This window comes from Siniperca chuatsi, linkage group LG18 (assembly GCF_020085105.1).
Source record: "Siniperca chuatsi isolate FFG_IHB_CAS linkage group LG18, ASM2008510v1, whole genome shotgun sequence".
Taxonomy (NCBI): Eukaryota; Metazoa; Chordata; class Actinopteri; order Centrarchiformes; family Sinipercidae; genus Siniperca; species Siniperca chuatsi.
This window is the reverse complement of record NC_058059.1, coordinates 24,355,161-24,380,725: the sequence shown is the minus strand read 5'-3', so window position 1 is coordinate 24,380,725 and position 25,565 is coordinate 24,355,161. Positions and strand designations below refer to the sequence as shown.

At 39.3% G+C, this 25,565-nt stretch overlaps 1 protein-coding gene across 2 annotated transcripts in view; it reads left to right on the top strand.

Annotated features, from left to right (window-relative positions):
• ror2 (receptor tyrosine kinase-like orphan receptor 2) overlaps window positions 1-25,565 on the top strand; it is a 79,106-nt gene that overhangs the window by 24,802 nt on the left and 28,739 nt on the right. The window contains exons 2-4 of one of the 2 annotated variants that reach the window (XM_044173360.1): window positions 12,172-12,243; window positions 23,293-23,580; window positions 23,984-24,014. In XM_044173360.1, the coding sequence (XP_044029295.1) occupies window positions 12,172-12,243; window positions 23,293-23,580; window positions 23,984-24,014 (391 nt within the window). The remainder of the gene's footprint in view (window positions 1-12,171; window positions 12,244-23,292; window positions 23,581-23,983; window positions 24,015-25,565) is intronic. The other variant, XM_044173361.1, reaches the window with a different exon arrangement.

Genomic DNA, 25,565 nt, shown 5'->3' with positions numbered 1-25,565 from the left:
AAATAAATATTTTCATTTTGGGCACTCATCTCCTCTCACACCACCCTAATGAGTACATGGGCTTTAATTTTCTGAGCACATTCATGTTCCAAGGTGGCTAAACCCTCTTTTTTATTATTATTTAATTTTAATGTGATCTCCTCTAACCCTCAGGACAAACTTTATAGTTTTGAGGCTTAGCGCTGGTAAAGCTCTAAATGGATGCATGAAAAAAAAAAAACTTTAATGCATAAATGCAATATATAAAATCAAAGCTTAAAATTATCTTTTTGGATCACAAGGCAAAATGGCTACTGGATTTAAATTTCCAGCCATTTAGAATTTTGACCAGCCAACATGCTTCTTCATCTTAACCAGATTAAGAATCATTGCATGAATTTCAACCTATTTATTGTTGTATGTATATAGAAAGGCATATTTAAGTACATCTATAACATGTCATTTCAGTGATCATGTGTGATCAGTTGTATTGATATACAAAATACAAATGCAAAGTCTTAGGCATCAGGAAGTTAGCTTTTTAACATTACTTTATGGGCAGAAGTACACATCCCCATGGTAAATGGACTGTACTTATATAGCGCCTTTCTAGTCTTCCTGACTACTCAAAGCGCTTCAAATCCCATCCACATTATAGAACATGAAACAAATGTTTTCAATCCAGTTTCAAACAGTTTCTACATCAGAAACCTAATGAATCATAAACAAATCATAAACCTGAATAACTCAAAGACTATATTGTAGATAATAATTTACTTGTGAACAAACTTGAGATAGTACAATATAGTACGTTCATGAAACAGCATGTAATGATGTTGCTGATGTTCTGTGCCTTACTCTGTGTAGGCTGAATATATATTATGGCCATTATATGTGTGGTAGTATCTCTTTGATCGAGTATATCACTTTGCATCACTCATTGAAGAAGACATGCTTCCTAGGAAAATGACATTTTGTATTGACATTGACTACATTGAACAGAACCATATCAGTATGAAACAAAAAAATATTATTTTGAGAACAATGTAGGTATGTCTGTATACAATATAAAACCTCAAAACAGCAGTGTAAGCTTTCTTTCTAAGACAGCACGTATCTGTGTAACTGAGGAAGCCCTGTGTAACTCCCATGACAGAAAACTGAGAGGTTGACCAGGGTGAGAGAGACAGAGGAGGCACACAGTGGGGTCTGAATTGGATATCTAGAAGAGGGCGGTTGACCAGGATTTCACATACTTAGATTGGGGAAATAATGTGTGCCCCTCCAGCTACACTGAGACCATAGCAATGTATACAGTCTGAACCGCAGCAGGTCAAGTGCCAGATTAACAGATAGAATGCAGTTGGTTGTGCTGATGCTTTTAGAGCACGAAGAAAAGTAAAAGCACTTTAAAATGAATGAAGACACAGTCTTACACACCACACAAGCTAGTGCTGCAGAGGCTTAATAATTAGAAGAACCACGTAAAACTTTGTAATGCTAAACATCAAAGAAAATGAAATTTGGCTGTCTCAAATTATGACCACTTTAATGTAGTACAATGTAAAAATGCAACCGTTTCTGTAAGTTTTGGCCTTCCATTCACACCAATAGTTCTTTTGCTGCAGGTTCTTAATAGGGATGGGACTTTTCATCGACATAAACAACGTTATTAGGTGCAGCCCTAGTACTTAACAATGTATAACCTGGAGCTTCCCATAACCTGAACATTTAAGACCTTAAGTCCTTGTGAGGACATGATACGAGGATCTACCTGTATTTCTACAGTATTTTACAAGCTGCAGTGAGACCAACTTTTATTTGTCATATCCACTGCATGCATTTACTTTTTTCACTGCACTTTTTGGCTGTGTGTTGTATACCCACTTCTGTCAGATGCTGAGAAATCTTATGGTCCACCTTTTGGTTTGTTTGAAAAAATTATGCATTGGCACTGTCAACCAGGAGAGATGGTACCAGATAAGTTTTACAGTACAGACAGGCAGGGGACACAGATATGGACCAGAATGTTCTTTATTGAATGACAGCCAGATATAGTGGGTGTGGAGGGAGGGAAGTCTGTAGGAGGGAGATCACTGGAGGCAAGCAGGGAGATCGCTGGAGGGAGACAGGAGAAACAAAGTGTTATGCCAAGTGGCATGGAAAGTCCTAAACTTGAACAAGGTCAGACAAATACTGAGGTGAGTGCAGGTCTTTTATACTGGCTGTGATTGGAACTAATGGGGAGGAGGAGTGTAATTGGGAGCAGGTGTAGGTGATTAGTGGATGGTGGAGCTTGCCGTATCTGTGACAATAAGATGATCAACAATCTTCAGTTGCTCAGCAGGATGTACTCCATACAGATATAGTGATTTTTTAAAAACTCATCATGGCTGCTTACAGCTTTATAATACTCCATTGACCACTCATATTCTTGAAGAGAAGAAAAGTAGTGGTTGAGTTTGACACTTGGTTATTTGCTTCCATCCATTGAGGTTTAACTTAGCCAGCAACATAAGTTCTGCCTCTAAAGTAGCTCTGCGTTCGAGAAATGCAACAAACTCCAGTCTGCTCTCTGCAAACTGTTAAATCAACCCTCGCCGAAAACTCAAGGAAATGTTGGAAGTGAGGGCAGAAAATGTAGAGGGGTGGAGGATGGGGAGTAACAGAGACAAAGGTTAGAGGACTGAGGAACAGGAGGACACACACACACATACAAGCAGTTTAAACAGGAGAGGGAAGGAAAGTGTTGAGGTGTGCCAGAGGGCCCTCAGTCAAAACCCCAGTAGATGGAGCCGTGGCTTGGCCTCTCAGATCTCAAAGGGCCCTTTCATGGCGGAGGCAGCAGGCTGTTGGAATGCAGCAGCCAGCAGTCTTATTCAGCTCTGGAAAAGCATCCTATTGCCCCCAATCTCTCAATTTCCAAGCCTGTGGATACATGTAATCAATCACAGCTACTGCTTGATGTGACGCCTGCGACCAGGCTTTAGGAAGCTCAACCCAGTTCTTGGTTGTCTTGGTTTCTTCTAGTGTACTGACAGAACATTAGTTTACTATACTGTATGTGTTGTAGGCCGCATGGTAGATAGGTGGGCTCAATGGCATCTGGCAGCAGCTACTTAACAGGAGTAAAATCTTGGCCCCTACAGGTTGCAGTGTTCATTACAACATACTGATGAAGACTGATTAGTCTTACTGGTAGTGGTGGTTGTACTGAAATTTAGTGCTGAGTGTGGCACTAGAAGAAAGTTAGTTGCCATCATTTATTTAACCCTGAAATGCATACCTTGGGTCTTTTGCGACCTGGGACTATATTAAACCCTGTCTAATTAATTTATGTCATTCAATTAAGCACTCAACTCCCTGGTATTCCTCAAACGATTTGTCTTTAACAATGTTCTGGTGTCATAATTTCAAAAATTATCAAAATAATTGTTTTTTAAATGTCTTTCTCTAAGAAGTTTACAGGATCGCAAGAGACCCGAGTTATACGAGTGTTACATTTTTTATTCACTGTATGCTGGATGCAAGTGATAGAAGGTAATGATGTGTTTTCCTGTTTGGCTTCATGATGGCACTGTTGTCTCACTGTTATTATGAATATATACAGACACAATGGTGAAAAAGTTTGTTTATATTAGCTTACTATCACAGTAACATGATGGTGTAGTGCAGCACTTAATATTGGAGGGTTTTGATTACATAGCTCTGCAAATGAAGATATACCTGAGGCCACTGATGATGAGGAATTTGTAGTTGTGCCATTTATGAATCAGATAATTTAAAAGCGGAATTGGAGTATGAGAATGACGAAGCTAGCTCAGACGACATGAGCTTTGAATGGGACAAGTCAAGATACGATCCAACTAGCGGTCCAAGAGAAGTTAGGACTAATGAGGGAACCGTGTCTTGTTACCTCAACTGCCTCAACCTTGCTATAAATGCGAAGATTTCCAACTTGGGAAGCCAAAAGATCTCACAAGTGTTGCACTTTCCTGGAAAACCTTGGCCCTTCAGGCCACAGCTTGAGAAAAGGACAGAGGTGTCATGACTTCCAAAAGCTGATGGATGCTCTAAAAGTCTTTGGTTTGTCCAGAGACAGAACCGCTTCAGCCGATGAGCTCCCATAAAAACACTGGAGATGCCACATCTGTCCATCCATGCTGGACTGTGAAACAGTGGGGCAGTGCATGCAGTTTGCACAACCATGTTGCAATGACCACTAGTAAGTGGCTGTAATTAGTGATTAATGTGCTGACTAATTTGTGTTTTGTAGGTGCCAGTCTATGAGAAGTTACAGAAGCCTATGTGTAACATGAAATATAACAGGCTACACTGACAGAATGAATTTCGAAAAACAATAATAATAACAATAATCTGACATCTATAAATGATTGTAAAAATTAAATAAATGGCGAAAAAAAGATATTTGTTATTGTTAATAATGCAAGCGAAACCCACCCAAAACTCCTTAGTGACGGTGTCTGCCCCCGACCACTTAAATTAATAAAATCAAAAGTTAACAGAAGAGTAGTTATATATAAAAACCTAAACAAAATTACCACCGCTGAAATAGCAAAACAAAATAGCTAACCTCCTCTTTCTCTCTAAGATCCTTAAGAAAGCAGTCGCCAATCATTTGTGTGACTTTCTGCAGAGCAACAGTTTATTTGAGGATTTTCAGTCAGGATTTAGAGTGCATCATAGCACAGAGACAGCACTGGTGAAAATTACAAATGACCTTCTCATTGCATCGGACAATGGACTTGTCCTGTTAGATCTTAGTGTTCAGCACTAAGATCTAATTCGACACCATTGACCATCACATCCTATTAGAGAGACTGGAAGATTTAATTGGCATTAAAGGAACCGCACTAGGCTGGTTTGAATCCCATCTATCAGATTGATCTCAGTTTGTACATGTTAACGATGAATCCTCCAAGCACGCCAAAGATGGTCACGGAGTTCTGCAAGGTTCTGTGCTTGAACGATTCTATTCACCTTATATATGCTTCTTTTATGCAATATTAGTACGAAACACTCCATAAACTTTCAGTGTTATGCGGATGATACCCAATTATATCTATTGATCAAGCCAAATGAAACTAATCAGTTAGCTAAACTTCAAGCATGCCTTAAGGACATAAAAACCTGGATGATCTGCAATTTTCTGATGTTAAACTCAGACAAAACAGAAGTTATTATACTTGGCCCCAAACACCTCTGAGACACGTTATCTAAAGATATAGTTACTCTTGATGGCATTGACCTGGCCTGCAGCACAACCGTAAGGAATCTCTTTGGTTATCAAAGGTTATCTTTGATCAGCATTTGTCCTTTAACTCTCATGTAAAACAAACAAACTTCAACGATTTGTTTTTCTTCTCTTAGTCAGAATCATCTACAGACTTGATAAAAGAAAAGGTGATTACTTGACTGATAATGGCAATCAAAAGTGACATCAAATCAACAGAGATCCATAATAACATAATTTCAGTTAGATGGGAAATAGTTTCAATCTAACCTGATCAAAATTATTTATGACATATGAAGTACATGTGTAGTCGCTATAACATACTGTACTTTCATTGTATTAAAAAAGGGGAGGGCCTTTATATGGCCTTAAAATAATATCATAATATTTTAAAGTATTTTTGTTTTTGTGGCGTTAATCCACCACTCCACTTCTTCCCACTGTACAAAAATTTTGCCAAAATATACGGGAGCTGCTATTTTATGCTAGTGATGTCATTTGGAGCCAGAGTGTGCGTAGTAGTTATGGGAGTAGGAGCCACGGTATTGAGGTCCCACTCATACACCTGGCTGACTCATTTACAAGCAGGGCACAGCTGTCAATCATGCTGTGAAACCCCCTTTTTATAGCATCAAATAACTAATTAGAACCAAACTTATAAGAAAAACGAACACTTGAACATACATCAGCGTGATAAGAACTACCTAAAATGACAGAAACCATCTTTGATACAGACAGCTTTCGTGTTAGCTTGTTCGTAACAATTCGCTATTAGGTTAACAAGTGCGCTGTGGTTGTAACAACAACTGTGGACAAAGCAGGTGGAAATATTGCTTTTCTACTTTTTACTAGAGTTGTCATCAATTGGAGTCAAACGTTACCTTCTCTTCACCTGGTACACTGTCTCCACTGCGGCCTCTCTGCTCTGCTATTCACCCAAGTGTGTGTGTGTAGGAGCTGAGCCCCAGCCTCGGGGCAAACATGCAGAGGAGAGAACAGTGAAGCTAGCGCAACCATAACAATTTGTTTTTATGGATCTACACGATTCACATGGGTCACATTTTCAGGTCGGAAAATCCAGAATTCCAGATTAATCCAGAAAAATCACAAACTCCTAGGGCTTATCATATAATGTGCATGCCAACTAAGCATAATGTACATTTCCATTGCTTTAATTTAATAAATTCAACTATATAAACGTGCTATCTACAACATGTAGAAAAGATTTCAGTCGTAGTCATCTGGACACTGTTTTCAGAATCAAAACGTTTCGGCTCCCATCCGGAAGTCATTCTCAATTGTGAGTTGACTTCCGGATGGGAGCCGAAACGTCTTGATTCTGAAAACAGTGTCCAGATGACTACGACTGAAACCTTTTCTACGATAGAACACTCCTGGACGAATGAGGGACTACACCGTCTTATCTACAACATGTGTTGTTCTGGATTACTCATCCAAGTGTGTCCTATTTCGATCGCTGTGGGAGTTTGTGTGTTAATGTCCCAGCAATACTATTTTGTATTAACACACAAGTGCTACAAGATGGCAATAGGTACATTTGAAGTACCGTATGGGAACTGTACAAGTCACTGACTTTTTCACAACACAGTCCTGCAAATGTTTCACGATAAAAGCCTTGTTAGGAAATGAATGGATTCTGTCCACTGAAACGCTAGAGGGCTTTTAATTTTAAACAGATAAAGGAAGTATTGAGTTTGTATTAACAGTATAATGCAGTAACAGAAATTTAACAGGGCAAATGGGAGCAGATCAGAAAAGAAAGAGGCTTCACACTAAAATATGACCAAATATACTTATCAAACAGAGGAATTAGAAATAAAGTCCTGTCTCTAATATAAGCTTGCCTCAAATAAAGGCCTCATACCCTCTGCAGTTGAAGTAAGTAAATGCGATAATTTGAGAATTTATGGTATGTGTTTAGGACATTTAAACTGCCTATCCAAATTTTGATTGGCGCATGGAACTATGCAGCAAGTCTAGAGTGAATATACACTATACTGGGGAACAGCACAGTGTCAAAAATTGTACCAGCACAATCAATTATTATTATAATATTATATATTATATTTTATTAACAATAGTATAAAGTTTAGTTTTTGCATGTAGCCTGTACAGTATTTATTTCCTTATGACAATTCCACAGAGGCCGTTAGTCCGTTTAGTTTCGTATTGCATACAGTACAGTATATTTTTCATAAAATGGTAATGGTATGGTAATAAACATATAACCCTGTTAAACCATGATCAAAGATTAGCTTCTGTGCTTCACAGTATTTTAAAACATACTATACTTGAGGTGCCAACGTACAGCTATCTTAAGCCCATTAAGGCTATGGAGATGGGGTTTTTTGGACTGTGACTGTTTATTGTTTATTGCTGGAAGGACAAACACAAACATTACTAATGACATGAATGTTGTGGAATTGCGGAGTTGTAGTTTTTCCGATCATGTAGCCTGCTTTGTTGATTATTCACTGTACATTCATCAGTCAAAAATCTGTAGTGTACTCTACCCATGGTGGATTGACTCCAGAAAAACCTGAACGCAGCGTGACATGACATCAAAACCCAAGCTCTATAGGCCGCAACAACTGTGCAGTATTGGGTTTACCTGTGCATTGGCGAGTGTAAACTGAGCGCCCCCTGCAATTTGTTGTCAGCACACACACTCACAACATTTGTTAGTGCTACTATTGTAATTTAAATTTGCATCTGCTGTGTCAGAATGAAATACCAAACATATACTATACTAAAATAAATTTAGATTTAATTTTTTTAATTTCCAAGTACATTGCTTTTCATTGTGACTGGGGTCACAACTACTGATTATTTTCATTATGGAGTACTCGATTGATTACAGATTTGATTTTTAAATTCATGACCCAATGAAAAGCAATGCATTTAAAATGGGTTTTGAATGCGATTCATGTGACAGCAAATGTATAGCAGGGAATCTACGATGCACACTATTTTTCTTTGATGGCACTGTATGTAGACCAGTGTTATTATGTCATATGAAGATAACGTATGACAGTTTATGTATATACATAATAGAAATAAGTATAAAAATGTACCTGTGTGCTTTGACACCCCAAAGCACACTCGGAAGAAATAAAGTCAGCCATTTTTGCGCAGTAGAATGTTGTGATGCCTAAGCAACCAATTGTGAAGTTAAAAGCACAAAACATAAATGTTGCTGCAAAAGACTAGCACAATGCTTTATCTGAAATTTAACAGAGAAGTAATTTGGCAATATTTATTATAATATAATTATTAATATTATGTTTATAATTATTGGTGAATACTTATGTAAAAGAATATATAAACAAATTCACTATCATACCAGCATAACGAAAAAGTTCAGAATGACTCAGGTCTGCCAGAGAATCTGGCCAAGAGGACCTGAGGACAAAAAAAAAAAGAAAAACAACTTGAGTGCTTGTTCCCATGGTTCCGGCCCATAACTACTTTGATTCAGGTGACTGACCATGAGTTCCAAATGACACTGCCCACTCCCGAATGTACACAGCCTTACAGCCTTACTGCTTGCTCCAGATATGGTCAGCACAGACCATATCTGGAACAGGCAGTAAAATAGGTGTAACTGTAACACGGATCTGGATCTGTGCTACCCACTCAGGATGAGCTACCAGTTAGCTTAGTTAGAGTTACCTTAGTTTGGGCTCTGTACAAATTAATAACAGAAGGTCAGCAATACAAACTGGAGGTGTCGAAAGACGTGGGCATCCACCATGCAGGGCGGGTTTAATGAAAAGACGCTGTTGGGTGCATTATGAGAAATGTAGGATGTAGGCGGTGTTTTTGGAGCTTGACGCATACTGTGGACTAAAAGTCAGGATATCTCAGCTTCTGCTGCTTCACTGCCATTCTTTTTGTATCTCTCTCTCTCTCTCTGGTGTATTCCCCAACTATATGGAAATGCAATAATGAATCACTGGAGTACACCTTTAATATCTAATCTGTGTAGCTTATCTGTATCTTAAGTTTGCCTATACACTTAATTGAGAATGTGAACAGATCACTCTTTGTTGTTTCCATTCGGTTTTTAGTTGGTGACTTCTGCCGTAGATCTATAACAGATGAGAGCAGTGGGATGTGTACCTAAGTACAATTTTGACATATTTGTAGTTTACTTGAGTGTTTCCATTTCATGCTACTTTCTACTTCTACTATTACATTTCAGAGGGAAATATTGTACTTTTTACTCCACTACATTAATTTGACAGCTTGAGTTACTAGTTACTTTTTACATAAAAAACACATGATATGTTTATATGATATGATGCAGTACTATACTTCTAATCTACCCAGTGGTAGTATCTGAAATTGGCTCCACATTGACGAACATTAAAATGCTCTTACGTGTATTCGTTAGTGATAAAAACAGAATAATATAATATTCTCTAATAATATAACACTGTGAAAGGAGCCATTCTGCATGAGTACTTTTACTTTTGATACTTTAAGTACATTTTGCTGATAATACTTCTGTTCCTTTACTTAAATAACATTTTGAATTCAGGACATTTATGTGTAATGGAGTATTTTTAGACTATGGTATTTCTACTTTTACTTAAATAAAGGATCTGAGAACTTCTTCCACCACTGTGTTTAGAAGACATTGCAAGGATGTCTAAAAGTTAGTGCTGGTCAGACATACTTAATATTGCTGAGGATATGCTAGAGATGATCTACGGGCCATGGCCAAGTCTGTAAATACAAATCCAGCCTCTGACTCAGAAATATTTTGTGAAATAATCCATCCTTCTCATACTGAAGGAGACGTGTCTCCATGTCTGCCTAGATCTATGACTGGATTAAACTCCAATCTATAGATGAAAGTGTGGCTCCTAAAAGGAATGCTGTATAGTTTTGTTCACTGACGTCCTCAGCACCACCAATTTCCTACCACCCACATCTGTCAAGCACATGGTCTGTATCACAGGAAAGGCAGGAGCCAATGCCAAGCCAAGTCGAGCTATTAACCGAGCCATACATTGTGTCTGCTCACATGCGTCTGATTAGCTCCCAGGGAGAGTCAGGCATAATCATACAGAGCAGCCAGAGTATCCATTACACATATTATAAAATAAAGCAAAAAATATGTATTGTGTATATCATAGCAAAAACCCAGTTTGCCTCGCAGCTGAAATGAGAGAAGTGGCAGAGAACACTGAAACAGACTTTCCAATTATTGTTACTGTTATGTTGTCAGGTGGACCATGTCCTCTAAAGATTCAGATTCAGAATTCTTTATTGTCCTCTGTAGAGGAAATTTGTTTTCACAGTCTGTACAAAAGTAATATTCAAAAGGAGGTATAAACAAACAACAAACATTACAACAACACAAGTTTATTACAGTGTGCCCAGGCTATTTAAAGCATGTATAGCTGAGGGCACAAAACTAAAGACAACAAAATATCATCCTAAAACCATGCTCAAAATATGACTTAAGCCATTTTATGTCTGTCATATTTTTCTGTTGTATCATTGCCTGTATGTGTTCTTATTGTATTTTTCCCTGTCAGTGGAGAGGCCTAAATGTCTCAGTATGCTTCAAGGAAACAAACAAAATGTTTCTTTGGTAATTTCGGTAAAGCAAACCTTTAAACAGACCAGGAGATATAGTGCTTAATACAACATCTCAAACATTAATATAAATCACCCTAAATATGCTGCCAGTGGCAGACAATATCTTTTTTTGTTAGAGTTTAAAGAACAATGAAATTCCTGTCCATGCATAAAGTAGACATTTTTGCACAACAACTACAGTAACTTATAGTACAATAAAATGTGATTTTAATTGTATTATTTTTTGCCTTATTTTGTTGTCCTTTGTTTTAACGATTAGAGATATTGTGTTCAGTATATGGATACCCTCATGCATACCTTCAATGCATAAAATAACAATATATATTGCAGCAAAACTGAAAACTCCCTGTATTAATCCCCTGACACAATAGAAATTGTTTTTTGATTCTTTGATGGAGCTCAGGACTCATCCTGAGGATGGCTGCTTTATTCCAAATGATTTCACTATTGAACTTGGAATCTGTGTGTTACAGCTTATCTGTCTGATGTGTTGAACATTAATTGCTGCGTTGGGATATTTAAATAATTATTGAAGTTAACAATGCCGTGCCATGTGCGTAAAATACGCACAGTGTCTCTCTCAATTTGGAGACACACATATCAATCTTGCTGCTGTGTGATGACTACAGGTATTTAATCCACTGAAAGCAAAGGAGCAATTTAGCCCCTGAATGTAGCCCCCAATTTCGACATTGGAAAGGTGTGGGGAATGGGGTTTTAGACACAGTTTGACAATCATGATCAAAATCCAAAATTTAGTTTGAATAATTATGAAGACTTTAAGATGGTGTTGTCGGTCAGTTGTTTACTCTGTCTATCTGGTCCAGAGCATGATGTCTGGCCACATAGAATTTATTATACATATTCATGGTCCATAGAGAAGGGTGTCTGATAATTTGGGTGACCATTTCTCTAGTGCCACGCCGGGACAAAATGTCCCTTAGAACAAGGTATGTTGTCATGAAATTTACTTAGCACATTCATTCTCCCCACAGGATGAATCATTTGGACATTCTGTGAACTCAGTCATATTCTAATTGACAGATTGCCCTGAACGTTACTGAGAACATTTATGCTCCCAAGAGGATGAACTGTTAATATAAAGGTGAATAAAAGCACCACCAGAAACTTCATTTTTTACTGCAAAGCCTCAAATAGTTCCTTAAGTAGTTCCTTTTGTCCAACACTTTTGTATTATTTATAATACATTTTGCAGCCTCTGTACCACCACTGAGTCAGACTTGTCTTATTTTATTTCAGCTTTAGTTTTAACTCTTGTATCCTCTCTATGGCTATTTCTGCAGCTGATCCAGGTCTGTCATTGGATACAGATGGTCTGGCTGAAGCTCAGAGTGGAACTGCACCCACAGCTGAAGGTAAAATAAATACTTTTCTCATTTTGTTTTCTGAGCTGTTATCAGTGTGTACATTCAGTTCAAAAATCCCCTACCAACACCTCTAAAGCGCACTAATCAATATGTATCTCATATCAGTATGTATCTCATTTGTTTAATCCATACAAACACAGAGATGTAGAAATATTTTAGGGGGAGCTACTTCTTGATGAACAACAACCAAGCGCAGTGACTGTGCACGGTTTTCTGGAGTCTTGTCATCACACTGAGGTTGCCAGGTTTGGCACTATTGTGCTTATACAGACACCAAAAGCTGTGCTCATTATCTGCATCTGTCTGAGAGTTGCAGCTAGGGGCGCTATAGCATGAAACAACAAGAGAAAGCTGACCTTTTCCGTTTGGGTTCTGTGATGGCCGCACCTGCTGCTACGCAACTGATTTAAATGTTGGTAACCCTCCTGTACTCACCTTAGTTTTCTTTATAGTTTAAACTTAATAGTTAATTTACTCCTCATTTAGTTTGTTGACCATATGCACGTTACATTCACATTGTACATACATCAATCGGATAAATGATGACACAACTTTTGTTTCATACATCATACTCAATTTATTTTGTATTTTTGGCGGTACATACGTTTCTATTTGTAGTGCACATTTATTTAACTTCCCTACAGTCACTTTAGTTTTTGATTTAGTTAAGTTCGCCTTAAGTTGGCCTAATTTCTATTTCTTGAGTTACCAGTGCTGAGGGTAATGCTGCTGGTTGCTGCTGCTGGAAGGGCATCTTGTCAGCCCTGAGCAAAAGATGCCACCCCTGAAGCAAAGCTGTTCAATACAGAAAATGGCCAAACAGACTGTACCAAGTGCATGCCACACCATGAAGGAAGAGGTGGCGAAGTGTCATAAATATGCCTATACATATGGTTCTCCTTAATATATACCCATGATACTGACATGTTTAGCTAGAGCTTTGTCAAACTGTTCAGCCATGCGACAGACTGAGCTGGCAGGCATGAGGAAAAGATGCACCCCCTGAAGCAGAGCTCTTAAATACAGGAAGTGGCAAATCAGACTATACCAAGATATCATGGGGGTGTTGGGATTTCTAGTTTAGAGATTTAGTTTATTTCTTTTATAGTATATTATATTATTAGTTTGTATATTATACATATTACTTTGTTGGTGGTTTTGTTTTGGTTACTTGTTAAAATATTTATACTGATTAACTGTCCTGATTTGTAGTTTAGGTGGTAGTGTTTGTCTTTGTGTTACCGCTTTCTTTCTAGAATGGTCTGATCAGCCATTATATATGTTTAGAGGGTCGAATGGGGATCGATAATAGGCCTGGAGGTGTCAAGGAACCCAGGGAGTAAGACTCAGGGTGGGGGCATGTCTCGATGAGCTTCGGCTTCATCATTCCCCAAAGGGAGCTTCATGTGGCGAGATGGGAGTGGGCCCTTCGGATGTTGTTGAGGTGGCTGTGGTAAGCTTGTGATGCACAGAAATTCCTTGCCTGGAGCACACGTTGAGTAGGTTCTTCTGGTTTATCATTTGTGTTTCTGTGCTTGCATGGACCATGTTTGGGGCCAATCTGTGGGCAGTTTCCCTGAGTCATCTAAAGAGAAGGCTGTAGTACAGGGAAGTTGCTAGGTACGTGTCCTGCGTCTCTGACGTATTAAGGTCTTTTCACACGGGAAGCGATTGATGCGCCTAGTAATTCATTTTCAATGGGAGGCGAGCAGGCAGGTAGGGAGGCGCAGGCAGACAGGCAGAGCGACATGCGGGCGCAATCCCGTGAAACGGACGCGGTCGTGCTCATCTCACGCACACGCCTATCCGCTGACAGAGTTGAATTGGTTTGAACTTTTTTCTACATATTTTGATTTCAGGAATATGATTTATTTTATTTTAACATTTTAGATTTGTTTCCAGTAAGATATTATTGCGTTTATATCTTGACTTTGCTGTTGTAAACATTACTTGCTGCTCTAGAACATTTAGTTATATTTAAAATATTCAATTCTAAGCCTGTTCTGAATTTTTTATTTTTTTAAACAATCTATTTTTTAAAAAGCAATTATTTAGTAATGAAAAAGATCTGATAAGAGTAACGATAAGAGTAGTAGTATCGATAAAATCCCTACCCATCCCTAAACACGAATTTAACGCTACAATTTGTCAAAAAACACAAATTTTATTGGAGACCCACTCATTTTCCCTGGGACCCACTCAAATGACCACCTGTGGGTCCCAGGGGCCCACTACATTGAAAATCTATCAACATCACTGTTATTATAATGATTATCAACATCTGCCTTGTCAGTTTCTGTTGAACACTGACAAATTGACGTGCTTAGATAAAAATCTATACAAATGGAGAGGAGGAGAGAGGAGCTCTGTGCATCATGTGAAGTCTCCTGGCAGTCTAGGAGCATAACTAAGGGATGGTTCAGGACTCACCCAAGCCAGCCCTAACTATAAGCTTTATCAAAGAGGAAAGTCCTTGAAGTTTGTTTCATGTGGGAGTTAAAGGATAAATCCCAATCAAAAATAACTCTGAGGTTCCTTACGGTGCTGCTGGAGGCCAGGGCAATGCCATCTAGAGTAACTATATCTTTAGATAATGTGTCTCAGAGGTGTTTGTGGCCAAGTACAATAACTTTGGGTTTGTCAGAGTTTAACATCGGAAAATTGCAGGCCATCCAGGTTTTTATGTCCTTAAGGCATGCTTGAAGTTTAGCTAACCGGTCATATGACTGGGCGAAGTGGATTCATTTAGGCTAACATATTCTTCTTGACCCAGCCAGGTTTCAGTAAGACAAAATAAGTCAATATGATACTCTGATATTAAATCGTTCACTAGTACAGCTTTAGGTGACAGAGATCTGATGTCTAACATTTAATTCTCCTATTTTGTTGTGTTATTTCAGCGGTGGTAATTTAGTTTAGGTTTTTATGTATAACTCATCTTCTGTTAACATTTGATTTTATTAATTTAAGTGGTCGGAGGGCAGTCACTAAAGAGTTTTGGGTGGGTAACTGCTCTGGAGCAGAGAAGCGTGTAGGACTGCAGTGTAGCTGAAGTTCATCCAGTTTATTGCACAGTGAACGAATGTTGGAGAGAAATATTCCCAGGGATGGTGTGTGAAGTCCGCACTGACGGAGGTGCGCACAAGTGCACCGGCACGTTTCCCTCTCCTCCGGCTTTTCACGTGATGAACAAAGGTGAGAGCACCTTTGACCAGAATGTCCAATAATTCAGAAAAGACGGAAATAAGTCTGTTGGTGTAGTTCCCCTGATGTTCATGAGCTCTTCTCTGGTGAAAGAGCTCTGGGTATCACATCAGAAAACTGAATTTACAGTTTATTTGTCTTTCCTCCTGTAGTCAGTGTTAATGAACTCATGGCAACAATCAGACCTCTTAGCTGTATTAAAGAGTTCATTAATGATTAGAAAGGTTTGTTAATGGTTGTACCTTCTGGTTTTTAAGCCCCTTAGCTCTGTCATGCAGCATGGTGGGTGTTCAGTGCGGCCTCCTGGCCTGTGAGCATCAATCATGTTATAATTTAAGGGGAAGTTTCAACACTGCTGCAGCAGGGTCTGTTTAATACCAGGGTAGGGAAATGGAATAGTAAAGTGAGGACTGTTTGCATTGACCCTCAGTTCTCCAGGGACCAAAGTGAGCACTGAGCAGTGATAGTTTTCATGAACATTCGGGAATCATTCTTTAGAACAGAGAGGAAACTCTCCAGGGCTTTCTAATTATTCTTTCCTTGTTATAATCATTATTTCAGGTGTAGTTTGAAAGCACATTGTTTATATATGACACTTATTTAAGTAGTAAGTGTAGTAAGGCTGTTCACCGAGGTCACTATTTGTAATTCAGTCAGCCAGATCACATGCAATAGATTATTATGGGAATATACAATATCTACAGCATTGATATTTGGCATCTAGGCTCTGAGGGAGGGAGTGGGGAGTGATGGTGCCTTTTCCAAAACAATACTTTTTTTCCTTATACCTTACTCTGAAGAATATAAACATGTTTTTCTATAACTTTTTTTTGTAAAATAAGCTAAAGTTTTCAAATACCAAATGTTTGGCAAACACAAGCAGATTTATGAGAACTTAGATAAAGTAGTTTTATAAATTTGATAAAACTGGTGAAATTTTGATTTAAACCAGAAATTATCTGAGTACACAAGATAATACATTTGACCAGACATTTGATGCCAACCTTTGGTACTTGACATTAGGAATTGGTGATATACATAAAATATAAGATATAGGTAATTTTACACCACAATATCAATATATGCATACTGTCATGTAGCACACTTTTTTCAGCTTCAATTGAGAGACTATAGACAAAATAACCAAAGTTGGTCTTAATACAGCTAAATATAATGTATGACAAATCAAGGTATTCATCACAATTCTGTAAAAATCTATAAAAGGTCCACTTACTAGCTTCTTCTAGACTTTCAACTGCATCTCACAGTCTCCATCAGCATCATACCTTGCTCAGTTGTCATCATGTGACCTAAGTATAAAATATATATTGAAAATATAATGTTTAAAATACATAGATATTGCTATTAAGCAGTCCTGCTAATTTATTTACAGTATTTACAGGCTTGTTACCCAGCAACGATTGTAAAATTGAAGCATAACAGCAAGCTGATGTCAAATTCACATGATCTTCAAATTCACATGATCTCTGTGATCTCTGTGTTTGCTGTGCGTTTTGTGGGTTTAATTTTCCCACAACAGAGCTCGTCCATACAACTCTCATATCTCAGATTTCACAGCCATCAGCACACGAATGCACCATAATTCAGCAGCTGTCTTAGACTAGTTTCACACTTATTTGGGCTGCTTTTTTGCCAAATATTATGTTGGATTTGTGATTATCTCCTTTATGAAGTCCTTATGTCATTTACTGCATTTCTTGAGTAGAAATTTCTTAGACAAACAGGCTGGTTGTCCAAGTGGACTAGGCTTTGGAAGCTTGCCAGAGAGCTGGCTCTGGGAGAAAGCTGCTTTTCATTACCTCTATCTCTTGGGGGTAGGACTAATCAATCAAGTACTCCAGACTTGATATATGAGACAGCCATACCTCCATAAACGTACCTTACTAGTCACAAAGTAGTTTGGCTTTTGATCAGGAATGATGATGTCTGAATCTCCCAGTGGATTAATGAAAGTTAGTCCATGTAGGCATGCTGCCTTTACCTCTATAGGATTACAGTATTACATTCGACTGGAGATTGATGATTGACAGTAGAGATGGAATGAGGGTCGGTGACAGAGGGAATACGAGTATGTCTGGGGTGCGGATGCAAGTGTAAGAAAGGCTTGCATGCCCAGATGGGTTGTAGGTGGAAGTCGTGGCTGTGAACTCAGAGCATCGCAAGAACAACAAACAGAAGAATGCTAGGAGAAACATGGATTCAAGAGTTCAGTCAATGGAAGGGGATAGGTATCCTGCGCAAAGGGTTTGGATGCATTGAATGAGGTGGTCTGCTGTCAGGGTAATTATTAAGGGGCAAGTTGAAGCTCTGCCATTTGTAGGCCTTTGATTAGTATATTGTTGTTAGGGTGAGAAATGGAAGGGGGTGGAACATGGTAAATGGTAATGGACTGTACTTATAGCGCCTTTCTAGTCTTTTCCGACTACTCAAAGCACTTCAACATATCACATTCATGCACATTCATACACTGATGGCATACTAAGTGCTCATCAGTCCAAGGTAACTAATCATTCATACACACACCCTCGGGAGCAATTTGGGGTTCAGTGTCTTGCCCAAGGACACTTCGACATGTCAAACATGACAAACTGCATGATGTCAAGTGACTGTGAATGGTCTTTATTTAGGCTATAATGTAGACGACTGCGTTATTGTCTGTGTGAATGAGGATGACCTTTTTGGACCAGTCATGTCCCCAAAGAAGGGCTGTAATTACGAAATGGTGGGATACCGCTCACAAAGAGCGGAAGAAGAATAGAGTGATGAAGGAACAGGGGCGGTTAGGGACAGCAGGTGTGAAAAGGAAGGAACAACCTTGTGGGTTAGTAAGAAATGGAGTAGGTTGGAAGGAGGAAGCTCCGTGGCTTGAGGCTGTTGAGACATTATGAACAGAGGTGCTTACGGTGTTTACTGTAATGGAGGAGGAAGAGGGGGCTGAGGGAGCCAAACGAGCTGTATGAGCAGTGGCTGAAGGAAGAGAAGAGGAAAGGATACTGGGCTGAAGGGAAGCATATGTGAGGGTAAAATGTGAAGCCTGCGGACGTAGGGATGAAAGAAATGAAGAAAATATACAAGACAAATCAGACACAGAGGGAGCAGGCACGGGGGGGGATACAACCAGGCAGTCATGAGTCAGGGCTGAAGAAGTCTGGAGCGGCTTGGTTGCGGTGGCCAGTGTGATGATGTCATCGGCGTTCAGCGTGGATTTGACCACGGGAACCTGGAATCGCTGGAGGATTCGAGCGGCTGACTGGAGGACTGCTGGAAATGGAAATGAAAGTTGGAAAAGTGTTTGAAAGAATGATGTTCTTTCAATACTACAATACCATTCATACTACAATCGACGGAACGCGAAAAGTATGCCCGAACCTTAAGTGAAACAATAGATGCTAACAGTCTGTCTGGAAACAAATGAACGTGAGAACTGACACAAACAGGTTAGATATATGTATATATATACAAATATATATATATTCAAATGAACAGAACATGGCAAAGACATCGATCAAACACACTGTTCAGCATAATCACACTTAAATAACGATCAGTGTGTGAAATAAACCATAACTGATTTTATTTAGTTCATATATGAACCGAAGTTATGATAGTAACTTCCTGAGTAGCCTACGTTACCAGACTCATTGTATTAATGTTACACCTTCTTTAACAAATCCAAATGTCATCACTGCAACGCTTTGTGAGGTAAGTTTAACCAAAACAGTGCTATCTAAAAAGGAATATGATGAAATTTATCTCTGGGTTTGGCACTTCATTCATGTAGGTGTTCACAGTGTGTTCACAGTGTGTGTGTCTGAAGGAAATTGTCTCATGTGAAACTAGCTTCCTCAGCAGTCAGTACTACACTAATGCATCCACATGCCAGCAGGACCAAGAGTAGCATTTTGGATTTTGGCATTTTTATGCAGAAGACAAATTTGGCATGTCCCTGACAGAGGTACAGCCAAGTTATATAGGGTGATGCAATGTTATGTAACATCATGCCGCTTACTTTGCCATTCTTGTCATGTAGCTACTTATCTGTCAAGTCAATTTTATTTATATTTCAAATTTTCTTCAAAATATGGTCATTGAGATAGCCTGAATGCAGAGCAACATTGATTCCCAAGGGTCAGAATACTCTGTCAGTCCTCAGTGTTTGTTTTCAGTCCTTTATTTACTACTGCAAGAAACATTGAATTGCATGTCAGCTGTTTCATCTTACCTTTCCTGCCCTGACCTCACACACTCATTCACTCATTCAGAGAGTTGCAGTACATCCTTAAAGTAAGGATGAAGACATTATAATTAAAGAGCTGTGTGGTGACATCACTCATCTGTAGCCTGCTCTGTGGAAAGCTCTGCTTTGGCGAGGATGAGAAGCTGGGCACACATCCCATTGTGTAAACTCCAGAGCCTGGCTGCAGCTTGAAATGCAGATGGTACTAAGAGCCAAGGGCTTTCTGAGTGTGTGTGTTTATTGATATCTCTGCACCCCAACCATTACTTATTATATCCTTATACAGCAATCTGCATAACTAACAGGGATCTTAGCAGAGAGTCAAGGGTACTGTAAAAATCTTAAAACATTCCTGTGTCAGCTCCGCAGTGCTGAAGTCCGCAGTTAGACAAGCAGTTAGACGATCAGACAGGTTGAAAACAAACCTGCAGATTAGTTAAACTTATTTGGAAAATAAAACAAAGGTGAACAGTAAACAGATGTAACATTAAATTACTTGCCCACGGACATCCAGCTTATTTTCTAGTTTGCCAAGATATGCTATTGTTGTTGTGCTGTTTGCTATAGCAGCAGGAGAGTTGTGAGTATCGCTGTCTGGAGGTGCTGTGCTGGCTCTGGGAAACCGTCTCGTCCTCTCTGGTTGTTAGCTTCACAGCAGCAATTGTAGGAACAGTTTGCTAACCCACAAACTAGCTAACGTTAGTTACATTACTTGCTGTGTTGTTGTTCACTCTATATCATATTATTTGTCATGGTATTGGATTTGAACCTTAAGGTGGGGCACCTTAAGGGGATTTTCAGGAATTCACTAAAGTCATTAGGATTCATCCCCTGGGAATCATGAATATCCATAAAAAATTCATGGCCAGTAGATAGAAATAGAACCAAAGCATTGAACAGATAGATGACAAACATCGCCATCACTAGGTCCTGCTTAAAGGGCCAAAAACACAAACAAAACTCACTGCTCCATTCAGCTGCCATTTTGGTAAAGTCGGCCAAGTTGTTGCTCTCTCTTTCTTACCTGTGATTATCATCAGTCTAAATGGGGGAAAAAAATCCTTATTGCCAATGTTTTGAGAATAACAAGAACCCTGTATCTGACTCCAAGGCTGTTTAAGGCAGAATAGTTTCAGTCAACAGTTGCTGAGCGGCCAGCAACTTCTCAGGCCTCCAGAAAGAGGAAACAGTGCTGGAGTAATTTTCCAATTGGAATATGAATGGCTCACTGCCCGTTCTCTAGTGGCCTGCAAACGTTTGTGCTTTTGTCCTCGTTTACCTTTGTTTTTTTCTTTCTCTGTCCTTGTCTCTTTCTGTTTTCTTTCCATTACTGAAGGCCATTTATCCAGCTTTATTTCATCTGCTGTCAGCTGCACTCACATCCTGCCCTCTTCTCACTGCAGAACTAAAGTCTGTGGTCTCTAATCAATTCTTGGAGGGAGAGCTGTGCTGGGGCCAGTAGTTGGTAGTGGGGGAAGGTTGGTGGGTCAGTCTATTGGTCCATCCATTCAGCACTAGAAACACATTTTCACGCCTTACCCACAGAGAATGAAGAAATGAATTTGCCAAGACGTTTTCTGCCACAGGTCCCCCTCCACCACAACATCCTCCTTATGTCTTCAAACTTTTTGTGTTGACTTTATTAAGATGTAATGTTCATGTATGTGTTAGTGAAATAATTTATTTTCCTTTTTTTAACTTTAGGGGTGGGGACAGACAAAAGACAGTGAACAGTACACAGCGCATTTTGGAGTCGGTTTAACACTTGATATTGAGAAGAACAAATTAGCCAAAAGTAGTAGGGGGACAAATTTCCATTCAGCAACAAATTTTCATTCAGCAACGTGTGATCCCCCACGGTGATTATGTGGCTGGTAATATCACTGAGAAAAAAACTTTACAAACAGCTAGCTACAAGAAGGAGCTAACTTTAAGCTCTGTCCACAAAGCTGTGAGGGTCAGTGTGGCGTATATTTTGTCATCTGCTCATGTCCGTGAGGATTAACGCAGGCGTCTGTGCACTGCCACATAATTTATGACTGCACATGAGACTGCACTGCGCTGACCACACATCCTGTTCGCATGTGCCACATGTGTGTCTGCTGTCCTTTAGTTTTTTTTGTTGCTAAGATACCTGTAAGTCAGCCTACAATACACATCCAAATATGAAATGACACCAACGGCTGGCACAACAGCAGATAGTAGCTCAATCCATCATAAGCAATTTTATTGTCCTTACTATCTAAAATGATAGATAGCTTTAGCTTATTAGCTTATCAGAACACTGATACAATGCATTTAATTCAACTACAGACAAACAACAAAAAAGAAGAAAAAAACAGAAACAGAATACACAGTTTCTTGGGTTCTGCAGTACTCAGACAACCATGCTGTATCGTCAGTTTTTCCAAACCAGACAAAATCTTGGTCCTGAGGGACACATGAAGAAAATATTTATTTCATCATGAATGTCTGCTTTGCGTAATCCACATATCCTTGTCACGCAAAGATGAATGTGTGTTCGGCTTTGGACAGTCAGTTATTGTTTATGTCTGTGTTCTCATGGAGAAAACATAGAAAATAAAGGGATGAGAAATAAAAGAGACTGAATAAATCTGAAGACAGAATCCCTATCTGCTTTTTATTTCTATTTATTTTAGTGAGCTCACAACATAACAATAAATCTACATGAGAAGTTCAAGAGAAACAAGTGAGGTCAGTGTCAGAGTCCCAACAATAATATTAATATTAACTTCTAATCTAAATCTAAATATTTGACATAACTGATAACATGATAAACAGGACTAGGCAAGCCCAAGCACAGATACAGCCTGCAGGCCATCTCTCACAAAAGGATACCTTTGTGTCCATAAATAGGCCTGGACCCTTATGGAAATTTGTTAGAGAGCAGAGCACTGAGCAGCTAAACTTGAATCAACACATCGTTTCATTATAACCATATAACATTATAAGCTTCACAAAGGGAAGATTTATTGCAAGATTGTTGTATTAGACTGCATTAGTTGTAGCTAGGTGGACCTAATAAACTGACAACTGAGTTTTGTTTTCTGGCTTAGAATTAACTCCGTCTTCTTTCTAACACTCGATAAGTATGTTATTTTCAGTCAGAGACACTTGCATTAAGGAATTTACCATTTTTACATACATACATACATGAAAAGGCTATGCTCTTTGAGAGAGCTCTTAAACAATCATTGCAGCAGCAAGGATTCTGCAGGAGAACTACTCCCCCCTCAACAAACACATAAACATTAGATCTTAGTTAAATCAACAATTCCAAAAATATAGCATATAAGGAGGAGGTTGAGGTGGTGAAGGCAGTTTCAGCAGCAAACAATGTTGGCATTAGTGCATCAGTAAATTGACAATAAGAAGTGTTATAATGGCTGTGCTGTACATCTGCATGAATATGATTAAACGTTGCAGCATGAATGAAACAGCTGATGATAAAAATAACACTGTTCTCTCTAAATGTCAGATTTCTGTAGACCCCATTTTGGCTCAGTTTTAATGCTTCCTTTAACCTTTAAACCATTGCGTTTCATCTCCTCAAGGTTATTTTTTGGAGTTCCAGGAGCCAGTCAACAACATCACCCACTTCCAGGGTCAGACAGCCACGCTACACTGCAAGGTAGCAGGAAACCCACGACCGTCCATCCGCTGGCTGAAGAACGACGCCCCTGTGGTTCAGGAGCAGGGACGCATAACCGTCCGCAAGACAGAGGCAGGATCCAAGCTCCGCATACAGGACCTGGACACGACAGACACTGGCTATTATCAGTGTGTCGCCTCCAACTCACTCAAGGTCATCTCTGCCACTGGCGTCCTGTACGTCAAACTAGGTATGGTTCACATTTATATTTATACAATGACTTAGTTATTTAGGCCTAAACCATATGGACTAAATGTTGAATGTTAAGTGTTTAATTTATACACTGTAATATACAGTATGAATGAGTGAAACACTTCATGATTGCCTGTTTTTTTAATCAACATCTGTTTACACAAAGTCAATAAGATCAGTAGCTTGTACAGAGAGCTTTTTCTTTGAGTGGCGATGTCATTAACCCTTAATGTTTTTTGCACTGTAAAAACTGTATGATCTAACATATTAATAGGAGTTTTTTAAGTAACCAAGAAGCCATGGTGGTCTTTTGCATGTAGAGTCATAAAGCTAAATAGGCCACTCTTGCTTGTTAACACAGTTTTTAATGTTTTATTTATGTTTTTATTTTGGAATCACAGGACAGATGCCCACATATGGCCCAGATGAACCGTAAGTGAACAACTTCTATCCATGAACGTGTTTGTCAGAGTGTGTGTGAATAAATGTCCCACAGCAACAGAATCAGAATCAGAAATACTTTATTGATCCCCGAAAGGATACTCTTTGTTACAGCAGCTCGCCTTTACGTCAGTGCACACAGGAGAAAGTACTAGCAAAAAATATAATACAATACACTATAAAACAGGTCAGAAAATAAATTAAGTACCAGGTGGGTATAAGTATAAGATAAAATAAGTGTGAGGTACCAAGTGGGTTTACCGGTTGATGATGATAATACAGTATAATAATACAATGTAATAATATAAGTAATAAGTAGTGCTGCAAGTACTGTCGAGTTAAGTGTAGCTTATTGAGATTATTAAGATATTGCATAGGTATATAATATCAATATCCATAAATAGGAAGAACTAACATAGGAAAACTAAATATTGCACTGGAGTAGTACACAGAATATTGCACAATTATTCAAGTATGGCAGAGATGTAATGATCAATGTCCAGTTTAGTGACCTAGGGTCATACAGACTAACACTTAGAGGGAGGAGTTAAAGAGTTTGATGGCCACAGGCAGGAATGACTTCCTGTGGCGCTCCGTGGTGCTTTTTGGTGGGATAAGTCTTCCGCTGAAGGTTCTCCTTTGCTTGACCAGCACGTCATGGAGTGGGTGGGAGACACTGTCCAAGATGTCATGTAGTTTGGCCAGCATCCTCCTCTCCGCCAGAGAGTCCAGCTCCACCCCCACAATGTCACTGGCCTTACGGATCAGTTTGTTGAGTCTGTTGGTGTCCGCTACCTTCAACCTGCTGCCCCAGCATGCAACAGCATACAGGATAGCACTGGCCACCACAGACTCATAAAACATCTTCAGCATTGTCTGGCAGATGTTGAAGGACCTCAGCCTCCTCAGAAAATTGAGGCGGCTCTGGCCCTTCCTGTAAGCTTGCGTGTTCTTGGTCCAGTCCAGTTTATTGTCCATGTGTACTCCCAGGTACTTGTAATCCTCCACAATGTCCACACTGACCCCCTGGATGGAAACTGGGGTCACTGGTGCCTTGGCCCTCCATAGATCTACAACCAGCTCCTTAGACTTTGTCGCATTGAGCTGCAGATGGTTCTGCTCACACCATGAGACAAAGTTCCCCACCACAGCCCTGTACTCATGACCACCGCTGATACATCCCACCACAGCAGAGTCATCAGAAAACTTCTGAAGGTGGCAGGACTCTGTGTGGTAGCTGAAGTCTGTGGTGTAGATGGTGAAGAGGAAGGGAGAGAGGACAGTCCCCTGAGGGGCCCCAGTGTTGCTGACCACGCTGTCCGAAACAAACGTGCTCCAAATTAAGTATATTTCCATCACAGAAGGGTTTTTTTAAACAAGTTTGGAAATTAAGATAATTTAAGTATCAACCTCTCACACCCTATAAGCCTTGAATGTGGCTATAAAAATTTAGTAGTGTCTGTAGTTTGTAGTGTCATTGACGAAGAACAGCATCTGCGGTCAGCTCGACAGCAATTACAATGTAATTAGGTTTTCACCGCA